General features: G+C 45.0%; 1 protein-coding gene across 3 annotated transcripts in view; it reads left to right on the top strand.

Moving 5' to 3' along the window:
• RNF41 (ring finger protein 41) overlaps window positions 1-22,038 on the top strand; it is a 26,091-nt gene extending 4,053 nt beyond the window's left edge. For 2 of the 3 annotated variants that reach the window (XM_067696978.1, XM_067696976.1), the window contains exons 3-7: window positions 13,422-13,534; window positions 17,272-17,543; window positions 18,242-18,377; window positions 18,800-18,903; window positions 19,705-22,038. In XM_067696978.1, the coding sequence (XP_067553079.1) occupies window positions 13,445-13,534; window positions 17,272-17,543; window positions 18,242-18,377; window positions 18,800-18,903; window positions 19,705-20,056 (954 nt within the window). In that variant the 5' untranslated portion in view covers window positions 13,422-13,444 and the 3' untranslated portion in view covers window positions 20,057-22,038. Of the gene's footprint in view, window positions 1-11,942; window positions 11,991-13,421; window positions 13,535-17,271; window positions 17,544-18,241; window positions 18,378-18,799; window positions 18,904-19,704 lie in introns of all 3 variants that reach the window. The other variant, XM_067696977.1, reaches the window with a different exon arrangement.

The following is a 22,038-nucleotide window of genomic DNA, read 5'->3' as shown; positions in this document are numbered from 1 at the left end:
GTAATTGGGCTGAATCCTCAGCCCTCTGCACCTTTGCTGTATTTAGGGCATGGAGGAGAGAGAATTAGAAGGAGACTACAGCACATATACTTGGCTTTTACCTGTATGCTTTTGCCACGAATTGGTGACAGCATGCCCAGTTACTCTAAATGGGTTGGAGTGGTTGCTGTAACGTTTCGTGTGTGTGCGCCTATGTATGTGTGTGTGTGTGTGTGTGAATGTGCATGGTTTGTACACCTGTACGTGGGTTCAAGAAACCCTGAATAAGGGAGGATAAATGTTCAGGCTCTGTTAGAAACAATCTGTTTTTTTAAATTTATTTATTTTTCGCTGCATTGGGTCTTTGTTGCTGCACGTGGGCTTTCTCTAGCTGCAGCGAGTGGGGGCTACTCTTCTTTGCAGTGCACGGGCTTCTCATTGCAGTGGCTTCTCTTGTTGCGGAGCGCGGGCTCTAGGCACACGGGCTTCAGTAGTTGTGCCATGTGGGCTCAATAGTTGTGGCTTGTGGGCTTTAGAGCGCAGGCTTAGTAGTTGTGGCTCACGGGCTTAGTTGCTCTGTGGCATGTGGGATCTTCCCGGACTAGGGCTGGAACCTGTGTCCCCTGCATTGGCAGGTGTATTCTTAACCACTGTACCACCAGGGAAGCCCAGAAACAATCTGTTTTGAATTCCTAGCTCTCTCTAGGGGTAGAACAGTGAAAACAACTGCAACAGTAAGTTAAAAGGGTATAGGAAGGGGTCTAATAAAGTTCTCACATTTTTATAATAATGCTGACCAGGAATATAGAGAGACATCCCAGTGTAACAGTGAGGAAGTATAGCAACATAATTACCTGGTTTGGTTCTGGCCTGTTGGGAATGCAGTTTTGGGTTTGGGTTCAGGATGTTCAAATCAGGGAATTTGGCAGAACTCCTATAAGTCTAAAGGGACACCTCAGTGCTACTTTAGTTCAGCTCCCCAACTTGAGTAAAACCTTCCAAGGCCTTTTCCTATTCCGTAACTCAAGGAGGAGATCTAGGAAACTGTGCTTCCAGTGGATGTGGTCACTGGCTGTGACTCTTGAGGTCCCCGTGGTTTCGGTTTTATTAAGGCTTCTGTCCCTAGGGCAGTGAGTGGTTGAGTTCTTGTACTGCATCCCCCTTGAAATGATAACCCACCCCAGTGACAGCCCTACAGCAGTGTTGAGAGTCCCCGAGGGTAGAAGGAATAGTCAAGGAGCCTAGCCTGTCAGCTTGACTGTCTACTTAGGGGCAGGGCAAGACGAGGCAAGGAGCTAGATTCCAAGATTGTGTATAACCACTTCAACATTTGTTTCCCATAGATGACAAATAGGAAATGCCCTAATCAGAATCGAAATCTAAATTTCCCCTTAATTCTCGAGGCCACACCTCTGAAAGGATATAGTTATAGGAGGGTAGATAAAACAGGAGCATCTCCAAGCAGATAAAGTGGAGGTTTCTATTTAGAAAGAACAATGCCCAGCATCTTTGCAGAGTTTTGTAAACCTTGACTTTATAGTAGGAACTTTGCAACTCCTAAGCCTGGCTGGTGGCTTCCCACACCCTCTGGCCATCTCTGCACCAACTGAGGCTGTTTCTTTGGGGAAGTTCTCTGCTGTTTCTTTTGGTGATGTAGGATCCCCTGAGACCCCATTATGATAACTTTTCAGAATTTGTATTCCCCCTTAAGATAACATTGTTAACACTGTTTTAAAATGAAAGCACAGTGAAGCTATACAATACAGGCTCTCAGCCTGCTTTCTGCATTGCCCCATAGCAACAAGGGAGAAAAGGGTACTGTTTTAATTTTTGCCCCTTGCTGATTTTTAAAAATAATTAAATCTTGCAGAAATATATAACATAGATCAAAAGTATAATCTCAGCATCTAGATTTTTAAAATGTATACGCTACATATACCACTTTAAAAAAACAGTTTTTATAAAAATGGGACCATACTGTACAAAATGGGACCATACTATTTTTGCAACTTGCATTTTTCAGTTTGAGAGGCAGTTTAGCACTGCAGTTAAAGGCTTGAGCTCTGGGGCCAGTCTGCCTGGGTTGGAATCTGTCTCCACCACCTGTTAGCTATATGATTTTGAAGAAGCTTTCTAACCTTTCTGCATCTGTTTTTCATCTGTAAAATGTGGATCATGGTAATGCCGACCTCACACAGAGTAACTCATAGAGTTATTTTAATAATTAGTTGAGTTAATACACGAGAAATGCTTAGGATTGTGGCTAGCATATAGAAATAATAAATATTGATTTAATTATTATTTAATTATATAAGTAAAACATGATCACTGTTTAAAAAAAAATAAAAGAGGAGGAAAAACTAAGAGCAAAACTGTGAGGGATTTCTCTGGTGGCAAAGTGGTTAAAAACCTGCCTGCCAGTGCAGTGGACACGGGTTCAAGCCCCGGTGCGGGAAGATCCCACATGCAGCAGAGCAGCTAAGCCCGTGCGCCACAGCTACTGAAGCCTGAGTGCCTAGAGCCCGTGCCGGTGCTCTGCAACAAAGAATAGCCCCCGCTCGCCACACCTAGAGAAAGCCTGCGCACAGCAATGAAGACCCAACGCAGTCAAAGATAAATAAATAAAATTAAAAAGAACAAAAAACAAACTGTGAGTGAAATTAAAAGTACTGATAGGGCTTCCCTGGTGGCGCAGTGGTTGAGAGTCCGCCTGCCGATGCAGGGGATGTGGGTTTGTGCCCTGGTCCGGGAAGATCCCACATGCCACGGAGCGGCTAGGCCCGTGAGCCTTGGCCGCTGAACCTGCGCGTCCAGAGCCTGTGCTCCGCAACGGGAGAGGCCACAACAGTGAGAAGCCCGCGTACCGCAAAAAATAAATAAAATAAAAGTACTAAAATTCTACACTTAGAGACAGCTTCTCTAATATATATCCTTCTAGATGCTCTCCAATATAAGTGTGTACACACATAAAATTTTTTAACAAACATGGCACTATAGTATATATAATATGTATGTGTTATTTTACTTATATATAAGTAATGAATAAATTGAAAAAATCTAAATAAATAAATATTAATAAAAACAAATATATCTAAGTTATATTAATGCTACATTGCATCCCATTTTATGGATGTAAGGAATTATACTGGATATTTGTGTCATTTCTGATTTTTTTTTTGCTATTATAAACAATGTTTAGATAAACAACTTAGTATATTGTTTTGTACACTTGTGTAATTATTTCCCTAGGCTAAGTTACTGGAATTAGGATTGCTAGGTAAAAGGTAAAAAAATATACTTTTTTTAGGGGCTTCCCTGGTGGTGCAATGGTTGAGAGTCCGCCTGCCGATGCAGGGGACACGGGTTCGTGCCCCAGTCCGGAAAGATCCCACATGCCACGGAGCGGCAGGGCCCGATATATATATATATATATATATATATATATATATATATATGTGTATATATATGCTTTTTTAGGACATTGGTTTTTTGTTATGATTCACCTTGATTAACTTTTTCTTGCAAGAGTACATTTTTTCCAGACCTTGCTATAGTATATTACATGTTATATGTATATGTTGTATATGTTATATGACATAAATGACATACATAGTATATGTGACCTTGAGTATTTTGGACATATTTTTTGATTTAATCTTAATATTGATACTTTCACAATTTAGGATAATTATAAATTTATTTCTTTATTTGAATATTGAGTGAACACACAGAGAAAATCTTTTTCAAAGGTACAAAGGGATAACTGAGGAAATTAAAATTTTCCCCCTGTTCCTGTCCCTTAATGACCCTTCCTCAGCAGCAACCACTGTTGGCAGTTTCTTATGTATCCTTGTGGAGAGTTCCATGCATATGAAAGCATAGTCACATACATATTATTTTTGGCACATTTATGTGGCACATCATGGTGGCACATTTACATGTACTATTATATACTGTAGTTTTTTTCTCTTAGTGTATCTTGGAAGACTTCATACCTGGTTCATTTTAAGGCAGCAATAATTTTTTTCCTCTGATTGATTTAATAGCTATTGTAGAGAAACCAGATTACAATTTGTTTTTTTGAGGTAGATATTATAAAGTTAGCAGTTCAACAGGTGAATTATGGATATTTGGTGATATTTTTGCTATCATGTAGAGGCTGTCTCAGGTAGCACCTATTCTTGACTCTTTCTCTTGTGCCTTCCTTTCATCCCAACTCTGTGTGTTTGTCTTGACTATGAGAATGGCGGTAGCTATCATCCAGAACAGCACTAACCAGTGTCAGTTTGCATTAATTGAAGTAGAGAGGAAAGGTGCTAATAGTCCCATTGTGTTCATATTGGTCAGTCCACAGGTGAAGCTCCGGGTACCCTGTTTTAGAGGGACATAGGCATTCTAGAATGCTATGGGAGATTTGAGTTTAGGCTAGATATTTCTCATCTGTGCTCCTGCTGCACCCTATCTTGGCCTTTCCCTGGACTGTCAAAGCACAGGGTGAGTGACTGTTGGGTACTGTGGAGAGGATTCCAGCCCTGGGATGTTAAACTAGATGGTCTCTTATGGTCCATTCTAACTCTCAATGCAAAAATAAGACTGTCTGAATTAAGTCAATAGGGAAAACTTCTGGGTGAGATCAAATTCTGTCACCTTTTATTCCTGAACTTCAAAAGTAAAAACATTCCTATACTTTTTACTCTTAAGTAATTTCTAAATTGAAAAAAATTTTTTTCCATATTTGTGGAAGACTGTTTAAAGCTGAATTATGACAAAAAAATGTATGCTCAATAAAATGTTTGATAGTTAAAAATAGAAGAAAAACATTATTCTTAGTCCTACACCTAAATAAAACAATTGTTATTTTGATAATTCTTTCTGGTCTCTTTGTACATGGATTATTTATAAATATATACGTTTTTGTTTTGTTTTGTTTTTGCGGTACATGGGCCTCTCACTGCTGCGGCCTCTCCCGCTGCGGAGCACAGGCTCCGGACGCGCAGGCTCAGCGGCCATGGCTCACGCGCCCAGCCGCTCCGCGGCATGTGGGATCTTCCCGGACCGGGGCACGAACCCGTCTCCCCTGCATCGGCAGGCGGACTCTCAACCACTGCGCCACCAGGGAAGCCCAATATATACGTTTTTAAACAGATCTGTATTCAAATTTGTGTACTACTTTTTTCATCTATTATTGTATCATGTTACTGTATATTCCTCATAAGCATCATTTAAAAATAGATATGCTGGGCTTCCCTGGTGGCGCAGTGGTTGAGAGTCCGCCTGCCGATGCAGGGGAGACGGGTTCGTGCCCCGGTCCAGGAGGATCCCACATGCCGCGGAGCGGCTGGGCGCGTGAGCCATGGCCGCTGAGCCTGCGCGTCCGGAGCCTGTGCTCCGCAACGGGAGAGGCCGCAGCAGTGAGAGGCCCGCGTACCGCAAAAATAAATAAATAAATAAATAAATAAAAATAGATATGCTATTCCATCAGATGGGCTTACATCACCATAATTAAGCATAACTATACCTTCACTGTTCACTTAAATGAATAAGTGATTATCTGAATTTTAAAAGTTTACGGGTGTGATTTTTGAAAAACTATCTGGGCCTCTTTTGGTACCATCTTTTCTTTTTTCCTGCTTTAAGTGTGTCCCTCTTCCTGTTTAACATAATTCCAGAACTCCTTCCTACCTTTTCCCCAGTGACCAGATTCTCTCCCATCTTTACTTTTCCTTCTTCACTAGTGCTTTCCTCTCAGTTCATAAACATCCTCAAGCCTTTCTCATCATAAGGAAAAACACCCCTACACAACCCACTTCCTCAGCCTCCAGTGCTCCTCTAGCTGGTTCTCTCTCTTTTCCTTCCTTGGAAATCAAGCTTTCGACAGGGTTGTCTTCAGTCCCCATCTCTCTGTCTCACCTGTTCACTGTGAGCCACTGCAGTCTGTCTTCCACTCCCAGTGCCTCACTGAAACTGCTCGCCACAGTGCCACCCAACTCCATGGAACCGCCTTCTGCTGTGGTGTCCACAGTCCCACATCCTGGCAGTTTTTGCTTTTTTTAATTTGACTTGTGTTTGCAGTTTTTGACACTTCTTTTCCCTCTAAGCATTCTACTTCCTTAGCTTTTGTGTGTGTGTGGGGGGGGGAAACACATAACATAAAATTTACCACCTTAACCATTTTTGAGAGTATATAGTTCAGTAACGTTAAGTATATTCACATTGTTGTGAAACAGATCTCTGGAACTTTTTCATCTTGCAAAGCTGAAACTCTACTCATGAAACAAGCATTCCCCTTTCCCTCCCCGCTCCCTACACCCCCAACTCCCTTAACTTTTGTGACCATCTTCTCTCCAGGATTTTCTCTTATCTCTGGCCAATCTTTCTCAGTCTTCTTTTGCAGGCTCCTTTTTGTCCCCCTTTTAAAATGTCACTGATAAAGTATTTTCATGCACTGTTGTTGGTGGTGTAAATTGAAAAGGCCTTTCCAGAGTATCCTATGGAAGTGTCTAGGAAAGCAAATAGCAGGCACACCATTCAGTGCCGCAGTTCCACCTCTCAGTGGAATCTGTCCTAGGAGAGAGATTTGTTCTTGTGCTCCAAAAAATCTTGTTACAAGGGGTGTTAACTGCAACGTGATTTGTTTCAGGGGAACACTTGGCAGTCAGGCAAACTTCAGTCATGAGAGGATAATGGCAGAATACGTTGTAATCAAGGCTTAGACTGGTGGATTGGAAATTCTTACCACTAGAATATAAACTACATGAGAGAAAGAACCTTATCTGTCTTACTCATACGTGAATCTGTGCAACTTCCCTGGAGGTCCAGTGGTTAAGACTCCGTGCTTCCACTGCAGGGGGCGTGGGTTCGATCCCTGGGGAACTAAGATCCCCCATGTAGTGCAGCACAGCCGAAAGAAGAATCTGTATAGCAAAGAAGGGCAGTTGAAAGAATGAATGTTCACCAGTCAATGGATGGGGAGAGGAAGGTGGGAAGAGAGGCTATATTCTTTTTTTTTTTTAAATATAGATTTATTTATTTATTTTTGGCTGCCTTGGGTTTTCGTTGCTGCTCGTGGGCTTTCTCTAGTTGTGGTGAGCGGGGGCTACTCTTGGTTGTGGTGTGCGGGCTTCTCATTGCGGTGGCTTCTCTTGTTGCAGAGCACGGGCTCTAGGTGTGCGGGCTTCAGCAGTTGTGACTCGCGGGCTCTAGAGCCCAGGCTTAGTAGTTGTGGCGCACGGGCTTAGTTGCTCCGCAGCATGTGGTATCTTCCTAGACCAGGGCTCGAACGCGTGTTCCCTGCATTGGCAGGCGGATTCTTAACCACTGCGCCACCAGGGAAGTCCCGAGAGGCTGTATTTTTTTAAAATGAAAATATAGTCATATATACTTGTGAAAAAAGAAAAACTAAAAAAATAAGCAAAGAGTCAGTGCTCCCCAGGGTTCTATAGTCTTCAGACCAACCCTTATTTTCTGTTTTCATTCTGTATACTTTCCCTGTGTGGCCTCTGAAAACCCATCAGCTACTACCTTCATGATTTCTACTTGGAATCTCAAACTGTACATGTCTAAAACTAGGATCATTGTTTTTTTACCCCATCCAGATCTTTTTTTTTTTTTAATTCTTATATTGGTAAATAAGAATTCACCACTACTTAGCCAAGGCAGAAACAAAAGAGTCATCTTTTTATTACTTCCTGAACTAATATAGATTCAGATTCCTTCTTTTTAAATTTTTATTTGTTTATGTTATTTTTTTTTGGCCACGCTACCCAGCTTGTGGGATCCTAGTTCCCCAACCAGGGATCGAACCCGGGCCCCCCCGCAGTAGAAGCGCAGAGTCCCAACCACTGGACTGCTTGATTCCTGATTCCTTCTCTGAAATGTCTTGGTTTGAGCCTTTATACTTTTTCTTAATCTGAATTTTAAATAAACTCCTACAAAGGTCTCACTTTCTCTAATCTTCCCTACCCCCTATATTTTCTGTACAGTTACCAGAATCTGCCAGCCTAAAACAGAAAGCTGATCATGTCAATTTCTTAAAAATCCTTCAGGTGTACACACACTTAAAGAATCTCCCCTACAACATTTATACTAATTACAAAGGAAAAAATAATAACTCTTAGAGTAGAGAAACCTGACAGACAGCACTTAACCAAAGGGTCAGAGTTAGTATCACCAGGAACAGTACAAATCAACATTATGTGCTCCTGATATGATGCATTGAGAACACGATGCCACTTCCTTGCTATTTTTGTCCAAAATGAAACCTGAATTTAATCATGAGGAAACATCAGACAAATCCAAATTGAGAGACATTCTCATATACCTGGTGTGTATTCTTAAAAATGTCAAATTTATGAAAGACAAAAAAGATTTAGTAACTTTTTCAGTTAAACGATTAAAGAAGCTTGACAATTCAGTGCATAACATAATTCAGCATAATCTTGAATGTTCTTTTGCTAAAGGAGATTATTGGGACAGTTGGAAAAATTGGAAAAAAGGTTTGTAAATATAGTATTACATCAATGTTAATTTCCTGATTTTCATAATCTTACTATCAATATATAAAATAATATTCTTTTTAGGAAATACAGTACACAGTAAAGTTATTTAGGGTTAAAAGCATCAAGTCTACAGTTTACTCTTAAGCAGTTCAGAAAATTTTTATCCATCTATCAGTGTATATATATAGCAATGATAAAATAAATGTGGTTAAATGTTAACATTTAGGGAGTCTGTATGAAGGATATATGGGATCTTTGTAAGTCTGAAATTGTCAAGATAAAAAATTAAACCCTGTAAATTTATGTCAACAAAAATCCTTCAGGTGCTCCCATAGCTTTCAGATTAATTCTAATCCTAGTGTCCTAGCGCCTTCATTAGTCCTAATTTAAACTATCCCTCTCCAAACTTCTAATGCTGTATGCTGTCTCTTTGTTGTTGTTTGAGCCAGGATTCTTTTGGCTGTAAGATACAGAAGTGCAGGGACTTCCCCCCTGGTCCAGTGGTTAAGGCTCCGTGCTCCCAATACAGGGGGCCTGGGTTCGATCCCCGGTCAAGGAACTAGATCCCGCATGCCGCAACTAAGAGTCCACACGCTGCAACTAAAAGATCCTGCATGCCGCAACTAAAGATACTGCACACGGCAACGAAGATCCCGCTTGCCACAACTAAGACCCGGTGCAGCCAAATAAATAAATAAATAAAATTTTAAAAGGTACAGAAGCCCAACTCAAAGCTTAAGCAAAAAGAGGATACACAGGGCTTCCCTGGTGGCGCAGTGGATGAGAGTCCGCCTGCCAATGCAGGGGACACAGGTTCGTGCCCCAGTCCGCGAAGATCCCACATGCCGCGGTGCGGCTGGCCCCGTGAGCCATGGCCACTGAGCGTGCGCGTCCGGAGCCTGCTCCGCAATGGGAGAGGCCACAACAATGAGAGGCCCGCGTACCGAGAAAAAACAAACAAAAAAAAGAGGTGTCTTGCAGAAGCCAAAGATAGGAAGGCAACTGGGTCTTGGGAACAAACCAGTCACTCTGAAGCCTCAGGACTTTCCAGCTCTCATCCAGGCCTTTCTCACTGTGTCTGTTTCAGTCTTTTCTTTCCTTCTGTAGATTTGTCTTCCTCAGTCCACATGACAGGCAAAGAAAGACCAACTCATCTTTCTTGGTATCAAGCTCAAATTCTCAAAGATAGGATCCATTGGCCCTGCTTGGGTTGCATGCTCACCCTTGTCCCAGTCAGCTGCTGCCTAGGTTAAAGTCTCACAGTACTAGTGAGGCAGCTTCTCCTGGAGCCATGTGGATGAAAGAGAAAGGGAGTAGAATTCCTAAAGTGAACAACGCCATGGTCTGCACTACAGCTCTCAATAGTGGAGGTCCACAGGACAGTGACACTGGACTGCTCTTGGCTGTCTTACCACTGTCCTCATTGTTCAGTTCAGTGAGTTGCAACAAGGAGAATCACAAGGGGCCTTAGTTCTGGGTTTCACATTTCACTTTATGATGTCTTTAATATTACCCTTCATGTACTCACTCTAATCCATTACTGTTGATGGATTATTCAAGGGAATGTTGGCATAGGAACAGAAGGTCAAAGGTCTGAGGAGAGACAAATAGATGGATATCCCTATTTTAGAGGAAGATAGCCAGACCAAGGTGGTTTAGAGTGACAGTTTCAGGGGGATTGTTAGTAAGCCCAAGGCCCTGAACTTAGGCCCTAGAGATGGAGGAACAAGAATACAGAGAAGTGGTGGTGATAGAGGTCAGTGTAATTGTAGCAGTGTCATTGGGTATCGTTGTTCCTATACAAAATGGGTAAAGAAAAATAAGTGGTTCCAAAGTGAGCCTTGTGATTTCTTGTCTCCATTAGCCTACATTAATCAGGATTTTTGTCAGTTTAAAGAGATAAAAACCCAGCTCAAACCAGCCTAAACATAATAGGGAATTTACTGACTCATGTAACTTATGTTCAGAAAATGATTGTGGCGTCAGGCATGGCTGAATCCAGGCCCTCAAATGATTTCACCTGAATTTGATTTCTCAGCTCTGCTTTCTTCATTATGGCATCATTTTTTTTTTTTTTGGCCATGCTGTGTGACATGTGGGATTTTAGTTCCCCGACCAGAGATTGAACCCATGCCCCCTGCAGTGGAAGTGCAGAGCCCTAACCACTGGACCACCAGGGAATTCCCAATTATGGCGTCATTCTGTAAGTAGGCTGTCCTCATTAATGGCAGAGATGGCCACTGACCACTCTGAATTGTACATCCTACCGCTATGCAAACACCATGAGAGTTCCAGTAGAAGTCCCAGGCATCTCTCTCACTGTCCTAGGTTGGGTCACATGTCCACTAGGAAACAGGTTCTGATTCCTGAAGGAAAATTGTGATGCTGTTTACAGAAAATGGGATGTTAGGTAGGCAAAATACATGTCCACTGTACTCTGCTGGGAAACTTCCAGTTAAAGCAACATTTAATCACACCAAACATTTTACTGTTTTGTAAAGAACTGTGCTTGGTGCTAAATTGGATGTAGCACTTGAGTTCCTACTCTTAAGGAATTTTTAATCAAGTAGTAGAAATTAGATATGTACATAAATAGGGAATTCCCTGGCAGTCCAGTGGTTAGGACTCCGCACTTCCACTGCAGGTGGCACGGGTTGGATTCCTGGCTGGGGAACAAAGATGCCGTGTGGCTTGGACAAAAAAAAAAAAAAAAAAATGTATACCTAAATAATGGTTACTCTTGTGTATTGAGTGCCTAGTATGTGCCAGCAGGCATTGTGCTAAATGTTGTATATGTATTGTTTCTTTGAGGGCAACTCTGTGAGAGTCACTTCTGTTGTTACTTATACCAATGTTATCTGTTTAAAAAGCCGTGCAGGGCTTCCCTGGTGGCGCAGTGGTTGAGAGTCCGCCTGCCAATGCAGGGGACACGGGTTCGTGCCCCGGTCCAGGAGGATCCCACATGCTGCGGAGCGGCTGGGCCCGTGAGCCATGGCCGCTGAGCCTGCACGTCTGGAGCCTGTGCTCCACAACAGGAGAGGCCACAACAGTGAGAGGCCCACGTACTGCAAAAAAAAAGAAAAAAGCCATGCAGGCTTAGGAAGTATACGTAAGCCTGCCCAAGGTCACACAGCTAATGAGTAGTAGAACCGGGCATCTAAATCCAGTCAGTCTTGACTCAGTCCAGTGCTGTACTTTAGCTTGCACTTGACCTATCAAGGCCTCTCTGCATCCATCCCATTCCCCACCCTTTTATTTATTTATTTATTTTTAAATTTTATTTATTTATTTTTAATTTTTGGCATGCCACGAAGCTTGTGGGATCTTGGTTCCCTGACCAAGGATCAAACCTGGGCCGTGGCACTGGACCACCAGGGAAATCCCTCACTCCCCACCCTTTTAAATTGAACAGCCTGATTCTGAATTCCTGAGAACTACATGATTGACTCAGCTCATTTTTTTCAGGACATCACAGCTGATGGCTGGTCTGCAGATTGTCTGCCCTTATATCAGGTACCCATCCTTGCTCCAATTAGCCCACTGGCTGGATGTCCACAGGGGAATTTCACTTACTGTTCAGTGATGTCTTGTTTGGGTTTGACCCTTAGGAGCCCAAAGAAGGGGCATGGCAGCCTCGCTGCTCTTTGAGTCTTTGTTCTCCTGAACTTCCCTCCCATCACCACCACCTAAATTCAGACTCTCACTACTTCTCTCCTGCCTAGATGTTCTTCCTGTCTCTAATCTCACCCCTGTTTACAGAGTGATTCTAAAAAAGAACTTTTATCACATCATTCCTTTTAAGTGTTTCAGTGGCTCCCCATAGCCTTCAGGGTAAAGTCCAAACTCCTTACATAAGACTTCTCATGGCCTGGCCCTTACTTGCCTTTCCAGCCTTGTATTTTGACACTCCCTCTCTTGCACCCCTCAGATCGAACTTTTTCTGAACCACTTACAGTTGCCTGAACTCATCATATCCCCTCTTACCTTTTTTTTAAAAATATTTATTTTAATTAATTTATTTATTTTTGGCTACGTCGAGTCTTAGTTGCAGCACATGGACTCTTTAGTTGTGGCACGCAGGCCCCTCCTTGCGGCATGCAGGCTTCTCTCTAGTTGTGGCGCGTGGGCTTCAGAGCATGTGGGCTCTCTAGTTGTGGCACGTGGGCTCAGTAGTTGCGGCACGGGGTTAGTTGCCCCAGGGCACATGGGATCTTAGTTCCCGGACCAGGGATCGAACCTGCGTTCCCTGCATTGAAAGGCGGATTCCTAAGCACTGGACCACCAGGGAAGTTCCCTTCTGGGCTCTTAATATGCTCTTTCATGTGCCTAAAACCCTAATGCCCCACCCTGCCCTGGCTCCCCCCGCCCCCCACACACAACCTAGCTAACTTCTTGCTCGTCCCACTGGTGTCCTGGAAAACTTCTCAGCCTCCCTCTCCTTTCGGCCTGGGTCAGGTATCCACATCTCTTGGCCTCATAGTGCCCTGTGCTCACCCTAAAAGCATTTATCACTTCTTTTTTTTTTTTTTTTTTTTTCCGGTACGCGGGCCTCTCACTGCCGTGGCCTCTCCCGTTGCGGAGCACAGGCTCCGGACGCACAGGCCCAGCGGCCATGGTCCACAGGCCCAGCCCCTCCGCGGCATGTGGGATCCTCCCGGACCGGGGCACGAACCCGCGTCACCTGCATCGGCAGGCAGACTCTCAACCACTGCGCCACCAGGGAAGCCTATCACTTCATATTTTAAGTGTATATTTATATAAAATGTTTTCTCATTAGAATTAAATTTCTTGAGTCAGCTCCCCCCCCACCCAAATGACTGTCACATAGTAAGCTCTCAGCAAATATTTATCCGACAAATGAACGAATCTTGGCAATGAGATCAAGTTGGCACATACCTGTAATCTTCTGAACTGGCCTCTTTTTTCCTCTGTTGTTCATTCCAGGACCTGGGTTTCAGTGATGAGACATGGGGTATGATGTAACCCGTTTCCAGGGGGACGTTGACGAAGACCTTATCTGTCCTATTTGCAGTGGAGTCTTGGAGGAGCCAGTCCAGGTGAGTCGGTCTGATGGCAGGTTTGGTGGGGCAGTAGATGGCAGTGGAGCTAGTACAAAATATTCAGGGACTTCCCTGGTGGTGCAGTGGTTAAGAATCCGCCTGCCAATGCAGGGGACACGGGTTTGATCCCTGGTCTGGCAAGATCCCACATGCTGCAGAGCATCTAAGCCTGTGCGCCACAACTACTGAGCCTGCGTTCTACAGCCCGCAAGCCACAACTACTGAGCCCACATGCTGCAACTACTGAAGCCCACGTGCCTAGAGCCTGTGCTCCACAACAAGAGAAGCCACCGCAATGAGAAGCCCATGCACACAACCAAGAGTAGCCCCTGCTCTCTGCAACTAGAGAAAGCCTGTGCACAGCAACGAAGACCCAACGCAGCCAAAAATAGATAAATAAATGAATTTATATATATGAAAAGAAAAACATAATTGGAACATTTGGAAATTTAAAAAATATATATTCATAGGAAATGGGGCCACTGTGTTCAGGTCCCCCTTCCCCCACTCCCCGCACTCCTGACACACACAGAATAGAGGTTTGGTGCAAAGGAGCAGTGGCCGCTACGAGAGGAATAGGGCCTTCCAGAGTCTGTCGAGAGGTGGACACCATAGAAGTACAGTGGTTCAGATTTTCTTCAGAGGTCACTGTGAGACTTGTGTGCTGTAAAATGGTCAACTGTTTCTGTCCTCTTGACAGTAGTTTGGTAGCTTCTTTTTCTCTTCAGGGGCTCTGACTAGGTTCCATCTTCCTACCCATGACTGAACTCCTGGACTCTTCTAATAAGTTCTCTCTCCATTTTCATGATACAGTGTTTCAGGTAATCAGCCGGTCTTCCTGCGGGCCTGCGTACTGTTTAACAAATCGCAGGTGGGGAACTGTGTGAACTGACCTAGTTTCTTCCTGGGATTTACTGAAAAAAAAAAAATTTTTGATGCAGCCATGTACTCTGCATTTTGATATGAAAGCTGCCACCTTCACTAGGTCATTTCTCTACCGGCTTTGCCAGACCAGAGATAATTGTATCTTCCTGGGGCAGGTATGAGGAGAAGCTCATGATTACCAGGCAAGTATAATGAGTGAGATGAATTCTTAACCGTTGTATTCATGGGACACCATTCTGCACGGTCCTTATTGCCTATACTCTGTAAATACCAATTAATCCTCTGCCGCTCCTGGCTAGCTGGAGATAATCCCATTTTCCAAACCAGGACACCAGTTAGTGAGGTCGCATGACCCTTCCCCCACTCACTGCTAATACCACTCCCTGGGGCTCCCCTTGATTCTTGGAGTTTATTCTTACTCTCCAGTTTTCAACTACCCAAAGGAGAACAGATGCCTGAGCTGAATGAAAATCAGACTGCATTCCAGTGGCAGCTAGCCCTGGACCATTAGAAGCAGATTGGCTGGGTGTGGAGCAAGCTCTCCTGGTGGTGTCAAGAGGTCATGGGGTATGTCAGTTCCCTCCCCACCCTGGCAGGGCCTTGTCTGTTTTCTAGCACTATCATTTGAGGTGAGTCACATGTGGAGAAGTCAGTGGCAGTTGGTGACTAAGGCAGAACCTCCCCCCTCCCGCCCGGACTCAGGCTTTACCTTCTGAGGAGCAGGCCAGGTTCCAGACACATTTCCAAGGGTAGAAAGCCTCTGCTAGGGATGCTGATTTCCCTACATCATATTTATTTATTTTTTGAATAGATAATAAATTCATATGGTTCAGAAGTCAAAACAGTATAAAAAGATATATGGTGAAAAAAAAAAAAGAGATATGGTGAACAGTCTTGCATCCATCTTTGTCCCAGTCCACCTAATCCCCCCATAGATAACCATTTTTACTAGTTTATTTGGTATCCTTCCAGTGTGTGTGTGGGCAGATACAAGCAAGTATGAATGTATATGTATATTTGCCTACCTTTCTTACACAAAAGGTACTGCATTCTATATACTTCTGCAGAGGTGGCAGGTTTAGATAGGAAGGTCACCAAAGAGGTTCAGTTGAGCTGAGATCTGAATGATAAGGGGCCATTCTGGCAAAGGGGAGCAGCAAAAGCAAGAGACAGGAATGAGCAGGGTGTGGACAGGGAACAGAGAGAAAGCCAGAATGGCTGAAGTCAGTGCTGGGAGCATGATGTGAGGTGAGGAGAGGCCAGAGGCACAGGGCCAGATCAAACAATTTTATAAGTCCTGAGCAGGAGTTTGGATTTATTTTAAGTGTAATCGGAAACCATTGTAAAATTTTAAGCATGATCTAGTTTGCCTTTTTAAACAATCACAGCTGCTGAATGTAGGATGGATTATAAAGAGGCAAGGTAGAAGTAGGAAAACCAGTTAGAAGACATAATAATATAGATGAGAGATGATCGTTTGAACTGGATTATCGGCAGTACAGACGGGGAAAAGTAGACAAACAGGATTTTTTTTTTGGAGAGAGGGCCTGTAAGATTTTGAAAAGAATCAAATATGTCTTTAAGTGAAAAATAAAAATGTACTGACAGTTGGATTAATGATATTGAGAATGACTTCTTTCCTTATGAAGCCTTTCTGTGTTACAGTCTTTGGTGTCTGTGAGCATCTTGAAGGCAGAAACTGTCTGTTTTTTTTTATCTTAAGCATGTAGCAAAATGTTTGGGACATAATAAGTGCTCGAGTCATTCATCCATGCATCAACATCTAGTGAGTGCCTACTGTGTTTGTCCCATGCTGGAGGCCAGATTGTATCTCCACAGAGGCCAGAGAGTCCTCTCTCTTTGCATTATCGAGGAAGTAGGCTGAAATATGATCTTTGTGAAACTGAAAAGAATGTGATTCTACAAAAATCTAGTCCTGTTTTGGAGGGTAGCCCTGGTCATTGGGACTCAGGGCAACGCCTCAGGTTGGGCCTCATAAAATAAGAACTTGGGGGAGTTCCCTGGTGGTCTAGTGGTTAAGGAATCAGCACTTTCACTGCTGTGGCTCACGTTCAATCCCTGGTCGGGAAACTGATATCCCGCAAGCCACTTGGTGTGGCCAAAAAAAAATTTTTTTTGAACTTTTGCCAGTAAATCTCTGCCCCTGCCTCCTCTCTACTTATCCCTCAAGACCCATATCAGATTCTGTCCTGTCCATAAATACCTGCCCTGATTGACCTAGACTGGAAAGATCTCACCCTCCTCTGGATTTCTTTGGCAATTATTGAGTATGTAATCCAGTTGGCAATTAATGTTGACTACTGGGCCTCCCTGGTGGCGCACTGGTTGAGAGTCCGCCTGCCAATGCAGGGGACACGGGTTCGTGCCCCGGTCTGGGAAGATCCCACATGTCGCGGAGTGGCTGGGCCCGTGAGCCATGGCTGCTGAGCCTGCGTGTCCGGAGCCTGTGCTCCGCAACGCGAGAGGCCACGGCAGTGAGAGGCCCGCGTACCGCAAAAAAAAAAAAAAAAAAAAAAAAAAAAATTGACTACCTTATGTCCTCTCTCTCATTGTCCTGGAATATTATTTATATCTCTTACTGTTATATAACTTTTTACTTGTTTGTCTTATGTCACAATCCATTTGGACTATTGGGCACAGGAAACATATCTGAAGCCTGTCCGCCACAATGCCTTGCCCATAGTAGATCTATATTTTGCTGTGACCCCAGGGACCTCTGGTCCTAGAAGCTGCGCAGAGGCTTGATTGGCTTTGCGGAGTTAATCGTACCCAGGCTCTTAGCTCCTGCTAATTCTCTTGTGCCCCTTTTGCGCTGCTCTCCCGTCTAGGCGCCTCACTGCGAGCATGCTTTCTGCAACGCCTGCATCACCCAGTGGTTCTCTCAGCAGCAGACGTGTCCGGTGGACCGGAGTGTTGTGACGGTCGCCCACCTGCGCCCAGTACCTCGGATCATGCGGAACATGTTGTCAAAGCTGCAGATCGCCTGCGACAACGCTGTGTTTGGCTGCAGTGCTATTGTCCGGCTTGACAACCTCATGTCTCACCTCAGTGACTGTGAGCACAACCCAAAACGGCCTGTGACCTGTGAACAGGGCTGTGGGTAAGATTCCTGCCCTTCTTCCGCCCACACAGATAAGGGCCTTCCCGTTTATACCCCTGTCTCTGGATCCCCTGCTCGCTAGCTGAAGAGGTCCCCTGCAGGCAAGGAGTGTTCCTGGCCCCCCTGGCTCCCTGCTCCAAGATCTCACCCGTGCTGCTTTCCGAGCTACGATCTTTTTGCTCTTGCTTTAATGAAAGAAGGGAGACAGCAATTCAGCAATCTCTGTGATACCACTAAAGACTGATATACTTTATTCCTCCCTTTCATCCAGTACTACTTTTCTCTTTGTCAGATTGACTGCTCTAATATCCAGGCTTCTCATATTCCTTGTTGTCCTATTTTTTCTTTCTTTGGGGTGTGAAATATTTGATTAAATACTGATAGCTAGGGCTGTGAATCTAGGGATTCTCAGAAGGAATGAGTGCACAGGCAGAATCTGTAGGAGGAGAGGAGAGCCACGTGGGAGATGAAACACTGTCTTAGACAGGGAAAGAGGCCCAGAGGAAGTAGACAGCAAAGGGACGAGGGAGAGCTGGGGAGAAGGAAATGAAGGCAATAAGCAAGAGGGCGCCTGAATGTTGGAAATGAATGAATGTTAGTCATTTCAGGTAGGAAAAAGCCCTCTCAGCAGTTATCTGCCTTTGCTCACATGTCCCATTAATGCTCCTATCCTGTTCTTTTCCCACCCTGGGTGGCAGCCTGGAGATGCCCAAAGATGAGCTGCCAAACCACAACTGCATTAAGCACCTGCGCTCAGTGGTACAGCAGCAGCAGACACGAATTGCAGAGCTGGAAAAGACCTCAGCAGAACACAAACACCAGCTGGCAGAGCAGGTAGGGCGCAGAGAACACAGGGCAGCACACGTCTTTCACATGCAGATAACCTCGCGCCCGTGGCCTGTGGGTGGCAGGCGTGGACGTGAGCGGCAGATCTGTGCGTGCGCTTGAGAGCCTGGTCAGTGGATACTCTGCCTGTGCATAGCAGTGAATCAGGCTGGAGCTCTTCTTGCTTCCCTTCATCCCATCAGTGGCATTCATTTACTTAACATTTATCAAATGCCTTCCCTTGAAGGCACTATGCTAAGCACTGGGGATACAGCTGGGAATGATACAGTCGTATCCCTGTCTTCATGAAGCTTCCACTCTGGTTGTTCCTCAGATCTCTCCATTTCCCTCATTCTCAGACAAACTTTTGTCTCTCATCTACTGTCTGTCTTAGCCATTATCCCTTGTTCTCCTCCCCCCCCCGCCCACAGAAACGAGACATCCAGCTTCTCAAGGCGTACATGCGTGCAATTCGCAGTGTCAACCCCAACCTTCAGAGCCTGGAGGAGACGATTGAGTACAACGAGATCCTAGAGTGAGTGTCACTCAGGACGTGGAGTCATTCATCCCACGTCCTGGCACTGAGCCCTGGGGGGAGGGTAAGAAGAGGCCTGGGCTGGGGCCACTGCTTCTCAGGTGTTGGGATGAAGAACAGGGCCAGAGGAGGAGGCGATAACCTTCAACCCTAGCAGAGGATCTCATATTCTTTTGGGTGGTTGGAAGGGAAAGCTTACCTAAGAGTTAGATGGGTACCCACATGTACAAAGCCCTGTATTAAAGGCTGTGGGAGTGCTAGGAAGACCAAAAAGAGAAGATATTGTCCCTGACTTCAGGGAGCTTACAGTTCAGAGAAGAAGAGAGTACAAATCCAGGAAAGTGATCTAAAATACAGCGAAAACAAGTGAAGTAAACAAGCGAAGTCTAAGATCCCTTTCAGTTCTGGAGTTCTGCATAGTTCATAGACTAAACTGTGAGTCAGTCTGTATAGTGCAAATAGTGCTGCGAGGGACACAGTATAGAGGAATAATTGCTTCATTCAGTACACATTTGTTGAGCACTTACTACATGCCAGGCACCATGTGCTAAGTATTGGGATTTTTAAGAAAAATAACAGGAACCCTACTCTCGTGGAGTTTAATCTGGTGAGTAACATGTGGTGACACTCGGATGGGACCAACTAGGGAAAGATCTGGAGTTTCTGAACTAATGATGGAAGGAAAGAAGGAGGAATCGAGTTAGGTTGAGTGCAGAGCAGGCAGTCGTTCCTATTAGGAGAAAAGCCAATGCAGAGAAAGGGGACGAGCTGGACTGACCACCTCCAACTCCCTCCACACAGGTGGGTGAACTCCCTGCAGCCGGCACGAGTGACCCGCTGGGGAGGGATGATCTCCACCCCAGATGCTGTACTCCAGGCTGTAATCAAGCGCTCCCTGGTGGAGAGTGGCTGTCCTGCGTCTATTGTCAACGAGCTGATCGAAAATGCCCATGAGCGTAGCTGGCCCCAGGGTCTGGCCACACTAGAGACAAGACAGATGAACCGGCGTTACTATGAGAACTACGTGGCCAAGCGCATCCCTGGCAAGCAGGCTGTTGTCGTGATGGCCTGTGAGAACCAGCACATGGGTGATGACATGGTGCAGGAGCCAGGGCTTGTCATGATATTTGCGCATGGCGTGGAAGAGATATAGGAGATCTCGACGGGCTATCTGGAAGAGATGAAAATCAGAAAATCCTGTCACTCCAGCAGCGGGGCCCTGAGTCCTCCCCACTTTCCTTAATTCCGTGGCTAACGCTAGAGCCACACATCTCCCTGCTCTTCTGCCACTGAAGAGGGCCCCAGGGCACTCTGCTCAGGCTTTCAGGTGGGAAACCCAGATTCCCTCCATTTGCCTAATTTCTTCCCCTAAAATGTCTGTATATTTTCCATCTGGTTGGGAAAGTCCCCACCTCTATTTCTGTTTTCCTGCCTAGGGTCCTGGTTCCAGATGTTTTCAGAAAGCACAAAGATACTCATTTTCTCTAGAGGATCAGGATGGAGTGAGGCATCTCTAACTGTTCCCCTCCTCCAAAACCAGGGAATCCAGAGCAGGCAGGCCTTTGACTCTCTAAACAGCATTTAGGGGGCAGCTCTGGGGAGCAGACATCCTAAAGAAATGGTAAGGATGGAACAAAACCCTAGAAATAATGAGGCCAGTAGGCCATCGCTGGTGGCCCTTAGGGGAAGACTGGACCTCTGTGCCAAGCAATACCCTGTTCAGCCCACCTTAAAGGTGTGGGCTCCCGCCGGGTCTGCAGGTGTGCAGGTGGGGATGCCGAAAATTTCCAGATGAGCTCTTCTTTCCTACACTTTCTCACGATTAGGGAATGACAGTGTTGGGGTGAGGGGTTAGTCCATTGGGGTGAATATGCTCAGCAGGAAGCAGCTCTCTGGCTTTTGCTGAAATTGGGTAGGCACTGCCTCTGGCACAGGCCATAATAGTTCCATAGACTCCTCTCTCTCAGCCCTGTGATTGTAACTAGTTATTTTGATAATTTTCTTTGGCCATTGTTTGTTTATATTTCACTCCCTCCCTCACAGTTTTTCTTTTTTAAGAATGGCCTGATTATGGCTACCCCACTTTTCCAGCCCAGCCACATTGTTGGCAATTTAATTTATTTACTTTTTTTTTTTTAAGAAAGGAAAAAGAAAAAAAAATTTACAAAACTTAAAACTTTTCTTTTGCTGTTCCTATTGTGGGGATCTTTGGGTAGGGTGGGACGGGGATGGGGTCTGTCTTATGTTTTTCCTTTTCAGCACAACCTTTGGCTTTAATATAGGAAAGGCTAAGGGAGCCCTTGGCTGAACTGAAGTCTGCCCCAGTCCTCCATAGCCCATCTGAGATGAGGAGCTTCCTCTATTCCAGTGATGGATGTGACAGTCCCGCATCAATGGCTGTGCCCTCTGGAGAACTTTGCTCCTAGCCCATCTAGGGTCTCACTGTAAAACTCTGGACTTCGAGTATTAATTTTGAAGAAATCCTGCCCGCCACTCCCCCCAAAACCCGGTTTCCTTGGAGATATATATATAGCTGGGTTCTAAGCTTCATCAGGCAAGATGGGATAGAAATTATGTCTGAGTACAGGCTGTGCTGTCTCACCCGTATCCCCTTAGGACTTCAGCTGCATTTCGGGATGCCCAGGGCATTCCTTAATCCCTGGGGTGACTAGCAGAGTAAGAGAAGGGGAGGAATAGTGGGTATGATTATCGTGATATGCAGGTGGAAGTGGGGCTGGAGAGAGAGGCCATAAAGCTTCTCTTTTTGGAGCTTTTTCCAGGCCAGCTTGTGGTAGGTCTGGGTAGCTGGGTCATGGCTCCACTGGAACTGTGGGGAGGAGGGAATACAGCTTGAAGGGGGTGAGGAACAGTCATATGTTCCAGCTCCAGGACATTGTGCTCAGGAATTTGAAAACGCTGCTATACTTAGTCTGGTTACTACATTTCTTCCACTCCCCTCTGCCCCTGCCTGCCTTACCCAGGCCCATACCCTCCTGTTGTCACCCTAAGATGGAGCCAGGAAGCTCAGTTAAGGCTTCCCTACCCTTTGCACTAGTGTCTCTGCAGGTTGCTAGTTGTGTTATATATGTGCTGTTCCATGGTGTTGACTGCACTAATAATAAATCTTTTACTCAA

The sequence above is a fragment of the Pseudorca crassidens genome, chromosome 11, assembly GCF_039906515.1.
Source record: "Pseudorca crassidens isolate mPseCra1 chromosome 11, mPseCra1.hap1, whole genome shotgun sequence".
Lineage (NCBI taxonomy): Eukaryota > Metazoa > Chordata > Mammalia > Artiodactyla > Delphinidae > Pseudorca > Pseudorca crassidens.
This window is presented reverse-complemented; position numbering and strand designations above follow the sequence as displayed.